At 40.3% G+C, this 13,353-nt stretch overlaps 1 protein-coding gene across 2 annotated transcripts in view; it reads left to right on the top strand.

The window, feature by feature from the left end:
- mon2 (MON2 homolog, regulator of endosome-to-Golgi trafficking) overlaps positions 1 to 13,353 on the top strand; it is a 58,452-nt gene that overhangs the window by 3,399 nt on the left and 41,700 nt on the right. For both annotated transcript variants that reach the window (XM_050073418.1, XM_050073417.1), the window contains exons 2-3: positions 7,007 to 7,070; positions 10,956 to 11,083. In XM_050073418.1, the coding sequence (XP_049929375.1) occupies positions 7,007 to 7,070; positions 10,956 to 11,083 (192 nt within the window). The remainder of the gene's footprint in view (positions 1 to 7,006; positions 7,071 to 10,955; positions 11,084 to 13,353) is intronic.

The following is a 13,353-nucleotide window of genomic DNA, read 5'->3' as shown; positions in this document are numbered from 1 at the left end:
GATTTGGTGAACTGACACTATTACACTGAAACTCTGACTGAATAAGCCCCTTTTTATAATATGCCAAGTCAGTTCCAGAAAACTGCTGAGTTTGTAGACTCACAGCATGTTTCTGAGGAAGTCGATCTGTGATGAGCTTCACTAATGTTGCTTTTCAAAGAAATGAGCTGGCACTCAGACGTGGGTCAGTTCCGCTTTGAGGATCTCCTCACAAAAAAGGCCCCGGAGAAGAACTGAGAGTACTGAGCACTTAATGATACGGTCTGGTTCTGACATCGTTTGTGCAGCAGAAACCAGTGTTTAATGTCTAAATTTAATGTTAATGTTTAATGTTTAAAATTGAGATTTTAAAATAATTTTTGTCCAGGATTGTACAATACTGTATCGGTCCCTCTGCAGTCACAGTACTTTTTCTTAAATCTTTGCATCTATACCATTCTAAGATATTAGCATACTTAATATACTGTACATCATTACATGATTAGATTTACTGTATGCATGTCACTCACTTCTCAAATTAAAGATCCACTGTGCTGCACTGTAGGGCTGAACAATTTTTAGAATTATATCTAGTTGCGATTATTTTGACTGACATTGCGATTGCTGTATGATTTGCAACATTAGAGGGAATGATAATTTCGACGTCATTGTTGTCATTTTTATTGATAAACATATTAAAATGATTACGGTGTGATTTTCGCGGTGATCTGTACCAGATTTTGGTATCAAATACCAAAAACAGTGCTTTTTCAGTTGGTTTTATAAATATAAACAAATCCCCTTTCATCATTTTAATAAATTATGCCAGACGTCTCAAAATTGGATAGGTATAATTTATTTTTGTCTTATCACAAGCAGCCCTAAAATAGTCGAGAACTGCAACAATTTATCCATTCGTTGGTCAACTATTGAATTTACTGACTAACTTGACAATAGATTAATCGAGTTTCTTAAATGTGAATTTTTTTCCCTGTTTTCTTTACTCCTCTATTCTAGTAAACTGAATATCTTTGGGTTGCAGAAAAACAAGATATTTAAAGATGCTATTGTGGGCTTTGGGAAACACCATTTTCTGACCTTTTTATAAACCGAATGACTAATCGTAAAAATACTTGATGGATCAATCGACAGCCTTAAAATAGTCTAAAAATACAAAGTTATCTAGGTCAAGAAATATAAGATTAAACCTCAAGAAGCTGACCAAGCATGTAACGCCAACTTTCTATTTTTGACATCTTGCTACAGAGTGAGCAGCAACCTCCAGGGCTGAAAAATAAAGCTAGTGCAGCAGTGTCAAAAACTGCAGTTCTTTGAATGGCCACTTGAGGCTGGCTCCAAAAGCGAGTCAATCCCCATAGACCCCATGTTGAACTTAATAGCAGAAATAAACATGTTAACAGTCAGGCTATTTTTATATAACTCAACAGTAAAAGGCTGAACTTAACACATATCTAAGAGCGAGGCTGTGTAAGTGACAGGCTGTCAGTGAGGTCTCACTACAGACTGTGAGTCAGATCCACCCCTCGCTCCTCCACAGCTCCAACCTCTCGTCCACATATGGTCACTTTTGGCTTAAAAAGATCAATGCAAGGGCTGAAATGCTGATCTGAAAGCTTCAAAACAGAAGTCCACAAACATATGGGTGACTTTATAGTACCCATGTCCATTATTTTATACAGTTTATGCTACAGACACGTTTTGGGTGATTCTGAGAAAGTTAAGGTTTGATACCCAGTCCTAGTAAACCTCCTGCAAGCCACCTTAAAGATGCTTTTGAATTTTAAGGTAGATAAAAGCATCCGCAGCCACCATGAGGCCTTGACAACTTGCCAGTGGCAGAAAGTTATTGGTTATGGGGCTGTTATGCTAACAAATTAAATCTGTATTACTGAATTTTACTATCCAGCACAGTTATACTGTAGACACCATCTACCTCAGCATATAGACACAAGCTCCATGAACAGGTTTCAATTTTTCAGAAAGACTGATAGAGGAAATCCTCCATAGCATAACCCATAAACTGGATAGGGCTGGAATTTCTGCTTCTTGTTACAATGATATCATCAAGCTATTGGTATTTCCCTCCACATGTTGGTGACCTCATAACGCTGACAGTTCTCAGAGGGAAGCGAAGTCTACCAGAGAAAGCTTTAACAGCACTTTCTTCGAGGAAGTGGGTGGAAAAATATGTTATCATGCAGAAAGAGAGATTTCACTGTTTGTTAAGACAACCTTGGACTCCATCAAGCATCTAGTGGGCCGAAAAGATTGCGGAGATTGACAAGGTTTTGTGCACAAAAAAACGTTACCCTTTTTCACATGCAGGGATTTATTGTCACTGGTTCCCAGATGGGTCCACTCGAGGCTGCACAAAGGAAACCCACACAATCTGCTTCTAATTAGAGGCATTCATTGGTTCTTTGGTTCTATCTGGCTGACTCACTGATTCTACAATAGAGGAAGGAAACATCTTTTTGAGGAGTTGTGCAGTGGACAGATGAGATTATTCAAGATTATTTTTCAAGGTGCACTTTTGTAACTAATCAGCAGCAGCCTCTTGTTAAATGTAAACCGTAACAGCTACTATTATCATGCACCAACATCCTTTGGGGCCAAAAATCTGGTATAATACTTTCAGTACTTCCTCCTGTCTTGTCAGTGTGGTCTCATTTTTGAACATACATGCCCACTTTGGCAAAGTCGGGCCTTTTGATAAGAACAAAGAAAGCTCTTGTATTTGAAGGGGACTAAAATCCTATTTATAACTTGGCGACTGGAGAAAACATGCTCCTCTTTCTCACTGCCCTTGGGCCACAGGCTGCAGAATATCTCAGTGACTCATTTCAGTTGACTAGATTGATGGCTGTGCCACAGTATGCTAGGTTATGTTGTGGTGTATAGGCGTTGAAACACAGGTTCACGTGTGTGAATACATCTGAAAGCCAGCTGCTTCTGAAGGAAAATGCTTTTTGGGCTTCAACTTAGTTATTTTCATTATCAGTGATTCTGTCTTTCATGATTGATTAATAATTGTTTAGTCTCAGAAAATGGTCAAATATGTCCATCATAAGTTCCTATAGCTGTAAGCGATGTCTTAAAATAATAATGATTTAATTTACAATGATATAAAATTGACAAAAGCAGCTAATTCTCATATTTTTAGATGCTGCAAAATAAACAGCAAGTTAACATTTCAGCATTTTTCCTCACTAAATGTCTGTAATTAAAAATAATTACTAATTTAATTCAATAAAATGAATCAAATATCAAAATTGTTGACTATTAATTTTGTAGTAGATGATTGCTGCAGCTTGAAACAGACCACAGTTGTAACTCAGGTCTAATTTTAAATGACCAGTACACAGCCAGAGAAAACATTGCCCGAGCTTTTATTATAAAGCTGGAAATATCATGAGCTGCTTATGTTTTTTTAAGGCCTCACCACTATCCCAAAATATGCTGCTGTGGCACTTGTCTGTTCAGTTATCCCTTGTAGCTGCAGTATGTTATACTCTCAGCCTCTGAGAATATCAGGAGTAGCCACAGTGTGTGGTTGTAATTATTTGGGCCTAAAAAAGCTCTGTGTTCTCCTCGTTGCCCTGTAAAGACCTCCGGCTCTGTTTGAGGAACAAAGGAGACGAGGGAGACTAGCATTTTTTTGAAGATTAACTTTTTAAGGAGCTGTATGGTAATAGGCCAGCTCAGTTTGTATAAGTGGCCCAACCCACTAACCAGTGGTTGCTTGGTAACCAACTGTTGAGCAGGTTATGAATTGTTGTTGCCTTTCACAGTGGCTCGACCTTGTGGCTGTTCAAATGACATGTTAAATTGATAAAATCATGTCGTCAGCCACATGTTGTGTTACAGACACTCTGATGTAAAGGGTAGGTGCGTTATTTGTCCCCATCAGTGTGTCTAACCACAGTATGACTTGCTTATCATTATTGTAGACACAGAGAATGTGTCTGTAGAATATTTTGCTATTATAATATTTTTACTATGTTAAAGGGTGAGTTCAGCATTTTTCAACCTGGACCCTATTTTCCCATGTTTTTGTGTGACTAATGGAAACAACAGTTTTTTTTAAAAATCGGTGCAGTATTGAGCGAGATTGATGATGGCAGCAGCAAAACAGGCTGCAGTATAACCATTTCCATTTTTGCACTGTGAAATTCATGTCCACTAAAGCCCTGTTTCCACTGAGCAGTACGGTACAGTTCAGTTTGGTGCGCTTTTTTTCCCGTTTTCCACTGTGAAAAGTTGTGGATGGTACCAATGGAACCGTTCCGTACCGTCCCCATGTTTGGTCCCCCCTCTGTTGGGGTACCTAGCACACAGATCTGGTACTAAAAGGTGGAGCTGTGAACACTGCAGTCTGTTGATTGGTCAGCAGAGGACGGTCACTCTGCTCAGGGCTGAGTTGTGGCTGGTTTTGAGGCTCATGTAACCACTGTTGATACCATGGAGAGTTTTACATATATCCGTAAGTTGTAACTATAAAATGAAATGTTGTTTTGCTGCCTCTCACAGCAGCTGGAGTCTGAGAAAAACATTTTTTTTCCACTGGGCTGAGTGCCGGCAACTTTTAAGGTGGAGTGTTTACTTGTAATGTTACTCAATACTAGGGCTCAAAACTTTTAAAGTGCATTGTTAAAAACGTGAAAATATAGTATCGCCTACCAACGGAGCTTGTGCGCACGGCACGCTTGAGCGCATCCGTCTGAGGCTGTGGATCAATGCCAAGTTTTACCACTTTATCACTATTCCCTCTCACTTGTAGCTGTTTTTTTGTTATCTTTTGAATTTAATATGAATTATGGAACCGTTTTTGTCAACGTTTGTTTCCCCCGTTTTGTACAATAAATTATTGTTTAAAGTTTCAACAAGTTTGAACCTCCCATGAACGAATATTCGAATATTCGTTATAAATTCTGACGAAGGTCCGAATGTTAAAAAATGGTATTCGGGACAGCCCTACTTTGACCGTTACTTTACATGCATGTATTCTAATCCTCACTTGGAGAAAGTCATTCCTGTGGGTTTTGGCAACACTAAATCCCTGAGCTTGCCTGAGAAGGACTAAATGCACAAACCCCGCTGTTTTTAAATATCCCATGGAGAGAGACTCTCATTGCAGCCTGTTTTATTTTGTTCAGAAAATGTGGGAATGCAGCCTCGTTCTGTGGATGATAAATGTGGTGCAGACTGATGAAGGAGGAAATACAGCTGATACTTGATGGAGCAGTGAGTGACAACAACCCCGCCCACATTTAAGAGTACTGTTTGCGGTGGAAATGCTAGGGTCTAGGTACAGTCTGAAGGGTTACTGTTGGTTCCAAAGGTACCATACTGAAAGTGTTTGGTGGAAAAGGGGCTTAAAAGTGCTTGTTTTTGCCGCTGATATGTTTGACAGCTTATGGAAAGTATCCCTATAGAGATGGACCTTTTTGTTAATGAGTAAGATCCTTTTTGTTTAAGCAGAAACAACCCCAAAGTCCCTATCGTCAGTACCACCAGATTCCAAATAATAAAAATGAAACAGTAATTTAATCACCCTAAAACACGCTTCATTTAAAGTCAACAGAAACAAAATGAAACTCACCAAAAACGTCTTTGTTCAACTTGCCACTGTTCCAACAATCACCAGCTCTGGTTTGGTTTGAAAAAACCCTACTTTACTCAGATAGATGTGAAAATATTCTGCCTCTATACACACTAAAAATTGTTTTGCCCATTAGTCACTTAGACACAAAAATATGGGATAATAGGGTGCACGTTGAAAAATACCAAACTTACCCATCAACCCTTGAAGACAGTGGTCACTTAGATAAGATGTCTTGTTTTCATACTGTATTTCTGTGGCTGCAGAGATTGTAGAATGATGAGACTCCAGTCGTTTGTAACCCATGCATGCTCAGGACGGAGTCAGATTAAGTCAGAGCTGTATGAAAAATGCATCAAGGTAATGTTGGCCCGGTGGCTGTTTGTTCAGCTGAGAATGTTGCTGCTACTGCTGACGTCGGTGCTCTGCCAGATGTTGTGATTAAAAGTCATAACATGCAATTTTTCTCCACGGGTTGAAATGATAATTTGATTAAATGCTACAATTTTCTTTTTTGCAGGGACGTCATACCATCAAGCATAATAAATTGCGTGAAATTAAAAACAGAACAGCACAGTGTGTTGCAGGATGGACTCCCTTTGTATACCATGTGCACGTTGCTCAGGCTCTGCAGATGCTGGTTACCTCAGCATCAGGCTGCCAGAGGAAAAATGCTCATTGAGATGAATGATAAAGGAGATAAATAATGTTATTACGGGCTGTCAGTCTGCAGAATAGCAGTGCACTTGTTGTCTCAAGGTACAAATTTGCACGTTGCATCTTTGAGACGGGTGATTTGCGGTATGAAAGGTGGTGCTTTGTTATGGTTATGACAAAAAATGAGTTATAAGAGAGAGCGATTTGGTAAAGAAGGAGTAAAACTGAGAATAGGTAGAAAGGGTGAGATGGTGGCTTGATGGGGAAGAATGCTGGGGAGAGGAGCAGCAGAGGTTGGAGAGAAGGAGAGGAGGTCTTGACAGGCTTGTGGTAGCTTGCAGTTGTTGTAGAAAGATAAGAACAGCACCTGCTTTGACTGGTAAATGGCTCAGTATCTCAGACTGACTCACATTTAGTCTGCCTCCATGTCATCCCTTCCTCCTGCCCTTTCTATCTCTTGACATTTCTCCTTCCCCCTCACCATTTCACCCCTGCCAGACACCTCGCTAGGGAAATCACTGTCTACTGGCACATCCCTCTCAAGTTGAAGCCTGTTTTTTAGCAGATTTACCAGCCTTCCTTCTGTCTCTCTGCAGCCAGGCCTTTTCTGTTTCTCCCCCGTGGCCATCATTACAAGAGGTTGTGTCTACCACGGGCAGCGCAGCGGTGCTGCACCATCAGCACCTTTTGATACACATTGCATCGAACGTTAACCTAAATGTCAACTCTCTCTTTTTTTCCTCCTAGGCCGCAGAGTCTGGCATTGTGAAGATTAAGACCATTGCAGCCAGGAATACAGACATACTGGCAGGTGAGAAAGTGAGAATGGTGGTGGTGGTGGTGGTTAACCACAACTGAGATATCTAATTACCACTTTGTCAGAGCGTGCGCTTCACTCTGATTTGAAATGATGATTTCCCACAGTTTATTGTATGACTTCAGATTGAATTTGATCACGTTATTAAGATCATTCTGGAAAGTATTTCTGCCAGAAAGCCCTCTCTGGAATAAATGTTTTCGTTTTAACCCAAACCATCATCTTCCTCATGAAACTTCTATCTTAAAGCCCTGAAGACAAAACGTCTCCCAACAACCATAAAACACAGATTAACAACAGCATTGTTTAACAAAAGTATCACATTCAGCTCAGTAAGAACTGTCAAGGCTCAACAGTTGTTTGTTGCTAGTCACACATTACCAGCTCATGCATGTTTACATTGCATAAATTAGACTAGTGGCAAGCAGACTTTTTTGTCTCTTCTCATAGTTTAACAGATTACATTTAATGTTGTTATTTTTCTTACTCACCGTTGGTTTATGTCGCTGCATCTCCCAACAGAACAGCACGGTTGAGTTTTAGTCTGCGCGCATGTTTTGTCAGACTGACATTGTTGAAACAGAGAAGCTAATGATAAAGTTAACGGAGTGAGATGCACGGCCAGGCAGGTAACATTACGTCGTGTTTTATCTCGTAACATCATTGTTTACATACGCTATGAGCTCTGTCTGTTGACCTGTATTTTTTCGAAATCCAAAATATATCCACACAGCTGATTTATGCCGGAGTAAATGACGTTATCATCATCGCCTTTCTCTCGGCTGCTTGCCATCTGCCTGCTGCTGTTTGACGATGACGCAGGCCTTCAAAATAAGAGCGTATGCTAAAGCTGATGATATACATTGGTGTTTTCACTTTGCATCGATGATACTGGATGACTGATCATTGAATCGATCCTTACACCCCTATTGGACAACATGTCTCCACTTACTTCCACTGTACAAAAGTGAAGCCAAAATATCCTGCAGTAGCCATTTCCGCCTTATCCAGTTCCAGCCATAGACTGTATAAAAATATGGACGTAGTCACCGTGAGGTCCCCCTCTGGTTTCTTAGGAGCGTTTGAAGCTCAAAGTAGGCGGCTCTGGCCGTTGGCATCTTGGCAGTGCCTGACTCCGCCTAGTCTGAGTGGGCGGAAGTTCGCTGCATAGGTCAACCTCTCATTGGGTGGAACGAGCCACCCGCTGAAGTCCCGCCCTACCACTTCCGGTTGTGTAGCAGTTTTCAACTGTTTTCAACACNTTCTCCAATCTTAAAGTGAGAATCGGCCCAGCCAGACCTTTCTTTTCTTGAAGGTCTGGTGAGCGAGACTAGACTCCGCCCAACTCCCGGCCAATCAAAAATGGGCAAAGAGTAGCTAAGGCTAACAAGCTAGGCTAACAAGTAACGCTACTTTGGATAGCCCTGTGGTGTTGACTTCTCCCGCTCATGCTCCCGCTTGGTGCCAGCTCGCTCACGAAACAAAATATCCAAAAGGCACAAACACGGCTGAGAGGTCAGGTTCAGTGACTTGCGAATTAGCTGAGATGACGCCTAGCAGACAGCCAGCGGCTAGTTAGTCACCCGTGATGGCGCCACCTGTCACTCAAAGTGACCACACCCTTAATTATGTGCAACTTTAAGCCTTAATAAAATTTAAACAGATGAGTTCTAAAAAAATTCACCCCCCGTACAGTTGTCATGAGGGGGGAAATTAGCCAGAGAGACCAAAACCGTTTTTTGAACCAGGCTGTAAACATGTTTATTTCTGCTGTAAAGTTGAGCATTTTAACATGGAGGTCTATGGGGATTGACTCACTTTTGGAGCCTGCCTCAAGTGGCCATTCAACAAACTGCATTTTTGGCACTTCGCATTGGCTTCACTCGTCATCCCTGGAGGTTGCCGCTTGGTTCCAGCTGATAGAGTTGTCCGACCAATTGCAAGCAGCACCATTGAACATACATCCTCAGCGTGATAAGAACTACCTAAAATGACAGAAACAGTCTTTGGGAAAAATCTGTTTGATGAGTACTTTGACTTTTTAGTTTGGCATTTGGCCCATGTTCCATCCACTAACATGGAGGGGGCAGGGTCTATGACCTGTACTGCAGCCAGCCACTGGGGAGCAATCAAGCTGTTTTGGCTTCACTTTTGGGAGCTGTCATGTCATCAATCTTTATATACAGTCTATGGTGTACATGTACAAGGAATTCGACTGTGGGTTTTTTGCATTGCTCTCAATGCAATCACACATAAAAGACATAACAGCGAAGAACAAGGAGAGTGAAACTGGACAAATAATGGTAAAACAGGACTGTTATGTACATTATTATGTACACTATGTAATAGTTATGTAAGCATGTGAAAGCTCTTTATATAAATATTATATATACTAAACAAAGCAGTGTTCTGTTAGTTGTAAACTGAACAGTTAGTGCAAACAAACAAATGCTATGATAAACAAGTACTGAATGCATATACATGGACTGGATGATTATGTACAGTATTTGCATGTACACATGTTTATATATTGTCATGCAGCATGCAGGATTTATATTGAAAGTGACTTTTTTTACAGTGTAAATGTTGATTCAATGGTACTGTCCCATATTAGTTAAGAATACAAGCAAACAATAGTGTTAATGTTTTTATTTTCACATGGCATGTTTTTTTTACGTTTGGGTTTTGCATACAAGACATCCAGAAGAATGTCATCCACTACTGTTTTTAAATTTATCTTTTATTAATTTGGTCTGTGGCAAGTCATGTGCAGGGTCCTGTCAGCACATGACCTTTGATTCCTCCAAAAATATGTCATAATTGTTTCCCACCCAGCGCACTGTAAGATAAATAAGAGCAGTGCTCATCCCTCAGCTTTGTATGTAAATTGCCAAGATTGATTCTGTTTAGCTGACTAGACACCTGCATGTTCTGAATTCACTACAAAGCATTTTCAAAAGCGTCTGGTCTCTCGAATACTTCAATAGGGAATTGTTTCCGTGCTGTCTTCACAAACACAGTCCAGCTTTTAGTGACAGTTGCAGAGTTGACACATACTCGACATTTTCCGAGTTCCACTGGTGACTGTCCGACTCTGGCTGCCCCTGTGTGAACTGTAAACTGCACGGCAACTCACTGCAGACCGGATCATTTATATTTGTTTCCAGAATGGATTTGTTGGTTGTCACAGCAGCGTAATGAGGTGTTACAAATAGACTGAATGGTGAAACCTGTTGTGCAAGTGTAAATGATGAAGGAAAGTAAATGCAGTGAAGGTGAAAATGATACAGCTGGATGCAAACTGTGAACTTGCTGTTGTGATTAGACAACACAAATGTATCAAGGCCATATTTTCATTCATTCAATTTTTACACGTTGTGAGTGACGATTTGAAATTCCACAAGAACAAAGTACACATATATCTTCAAACTTTGATGGTTGAAAGAAACTGAATTAACATATTTAAAAACGTTTTTTAAACACAACCTTGCATTAATAATTCAGCACGGTGGAGCTTCCTCCTTACACAGTGTCCCTTTCTGTTATTTTATTCTGTAGTTTTGACCATTAAATCTGTGCCTTGGTGAGATAGTTGTTTCCATCCCTTCCTCTGCAGTACCAGTATTTCATATTAATCCATCAAGGACTTCAGATTATATTAACAAGATTTAATTTGGATGCCTAAAACACCGAGCTGTGATTAATGCAGTGATATTTTATATTGGGTTTTGATTAATTTTAAGGCATTATAAATCATTAATTAAAATTTAATGAAGGCATCTTTGTACTTTTCATTTCTCCCTTGAATTTGAAGCACCTGTACAGGTTTCCAAAAAACATACATTGACATTTCTCTTTATCTCTGTCCTTTTCCCGCAGCTCTGAAGGAGAACAGCTCAGAGGTCGTGCAGCCTTTTCTGATGGGCTGTGGCACCAAAGAGCCAAAGATCACCCAGCTGTGTCTGGCTGCCATCCAGAGACTCATGTCCCATGAGGTGGTATCTGAGGTGAGGACCATGAGCTAACCTGACATTTGAAGTGCTCGCATATATATATATACAATACACTAAGGTTCGGACTGGAGATATGTGCACACAAAAAATAAAGATAACAATATTACAACTAATCAAAGAGCAATATGAGAAAAGACTTCAAATGCAGCAGTGTTATTGGAAACATAAAACACATTTTTGGCCTGTTAAGATTAATGTATACTAAATGAATATTAGGCCATTAGAATATTAGAGAAATAAAGAATAAAAATATGTCGATGTTACTGTAGTCGGAATACAGTTATCTTGTGTGATGTAGTTTTTGTCCCGGATGAACAATGTAGGATCCTGACGTCTCTGTCAGTTTTGAATCAGAGGACGAACCTAGCTGATATTTAGTTGCACCACATTTTCCCATAGACTGTATAAAAATAATGGACGTAGCACCGGTGACGTCACCCATTGGTTAGTGAACTCCCATTTTGAAGCCTTGGGTTTGGCAGTTTGGATGTTGCCATCTCGGATTTTTGGAGCCAAAAGTGACTATATGTAATGAAAGGGTGGAGCTGTGGAGGAGTGATGGGTGGATGTGACTCATAGACTGTGGTGACGCAGACAGCCTGTAACTCAGAGCGACCTAGGCCCTAATGATGCCTAATTATGACTCAGTGTCCTCAAGTGGCCATTTAGAGGAACTGCAGTTTTTGGCGCTTGGCATTGGCTGCATTTTTTAGCCTTGAGGCTGTTTCCTCAATATTCCTTTTTTTGTAAGGTGGTCTTAGAAAGTCAAATCAATAAGAGCCCACTGCTGTCATGTGGATTCATCACCTTGTGTCACTCTACTTCATAGAATGACACAAGGTCATGATTATCCCAAATCAATTCACATGTCTGTATAGTTTCAGGTATGCTGTGTGCAGGAGGTCACGTTTTTCCCAGCTATTTTAGCCTTGTATCAATCATTAGCTTTGTTTAGATATTCAGAATTGCCACAATTAATACAGGACTACTGTTAATTCTCACTTGACAGCTCTCCACAGACTGAAATTATGCATATTGATAAAGACCTCAGTGATCCTCAAGAATTTATTGTTTGCTGTTTTGCACATTCGGAGTATGTTTCTGCTTGCAAATTAAAGTTCACCTATCACCTTAGGCACATCCTTCCTAATATCCTAAAGGTAATTTATTTAGATCAATGCAGGAATCAATGCCACTCATCAATACCCAATCAGACAATGTAAATATTAGAATCTTAATTAATTCCTGTCACCAGTGACTACGTGTGAAAGGCGCCAACCCCCACCATTCTTCTTTCACTACTCATTCTGTCCCGCAGTTGATGTCTGTCTTTTAGTCTTTGCACAGCCCCTGTATTTAAGGAAACCATCACCCTAGAGAGGGTAATACTACGTTGCTCCAGTAGTTTCATCTGATCTATGTGCGCAGCAGCAGTTAAACAGTGCTGAATGATTCGGTGGATTAAGGTATCCATCTCTGGAAATGGGGGACTGAAAATAATCTCTTAAACACAAATGTATGAGCAAAAATGGACCTTTTAAATAACCCAGCTGGAGTCAGAGCTGTTTCAGAGTGGCACCCTGTAGCTGCTGCACAACTGCTTTGGTAATACACCGTTAAAGACTGTTATTAAAAGCTTATGGAGCCACCAGGCATTTATTTAATTAGGCAAACACAGGTTTTAAGTCTTCTGCTTTTGGTAGGAGAGTATAGGTGTTCTGCACTCCCAAAATAAAGCCTCTCATAAAGAACAATGACTGGGTATTTGGTGTTATTTTGATCAGCTCTTTAGACAGGTTTGATCTCTCTTAAATCAAAGTGATGCACATTTGAGTTACAACTAATTCTCATTATTAGTTCATCTGTTGTTGATAAATTCAAACCGTTCACCAGAAGAAAATGCTGGCCTTGTATGTTTCTGTAAACAATGGATATGTTACATTTGTACGTTTCATATGTAATATATCAAGTTTTTTAAAGTGACGTGTATCATCTGGAGGTAGAGGGACGGTTGACGGCATGGCACCTCAGCGAGACACCTTCCAAGTTATCGACCATTGTCGGTTGTTTTTTTGGAGAGTCATCTCTGCATCTTCCAGCTGCGGTTTAGCCACCAAAACCGGGTATTTTTAGCCAAAACATGATCTTTACAGGTGGCACAGTGGTGCAGTTGTTAGCACTGTCACCTCATAGCAAGAGGGTTCCTGGTTTGAACCCTTGGTGGGGGACCCATTCTGTTGCATGTTCTCCCCATGTCACTGTGG

The sequence above is a fragment of the Epinephelus moara genome, chromosome 20 (genome assembly GCF_006386435.1).
Source record: "Epinephelus moara isolate mb chromosome 20, YSFRI_EMoa_1.0, whole genome shotgun sequence".
NCBI classification, from domain to species: Eukaryota; Metazoa; Chordata; class Actinopteri; order Perciformes; family Serranidae; genus Epinephelus; species Epinephelus moara.
This window is presented reverse-complemented; position numbering and strand designations above follow the sequence as displayed.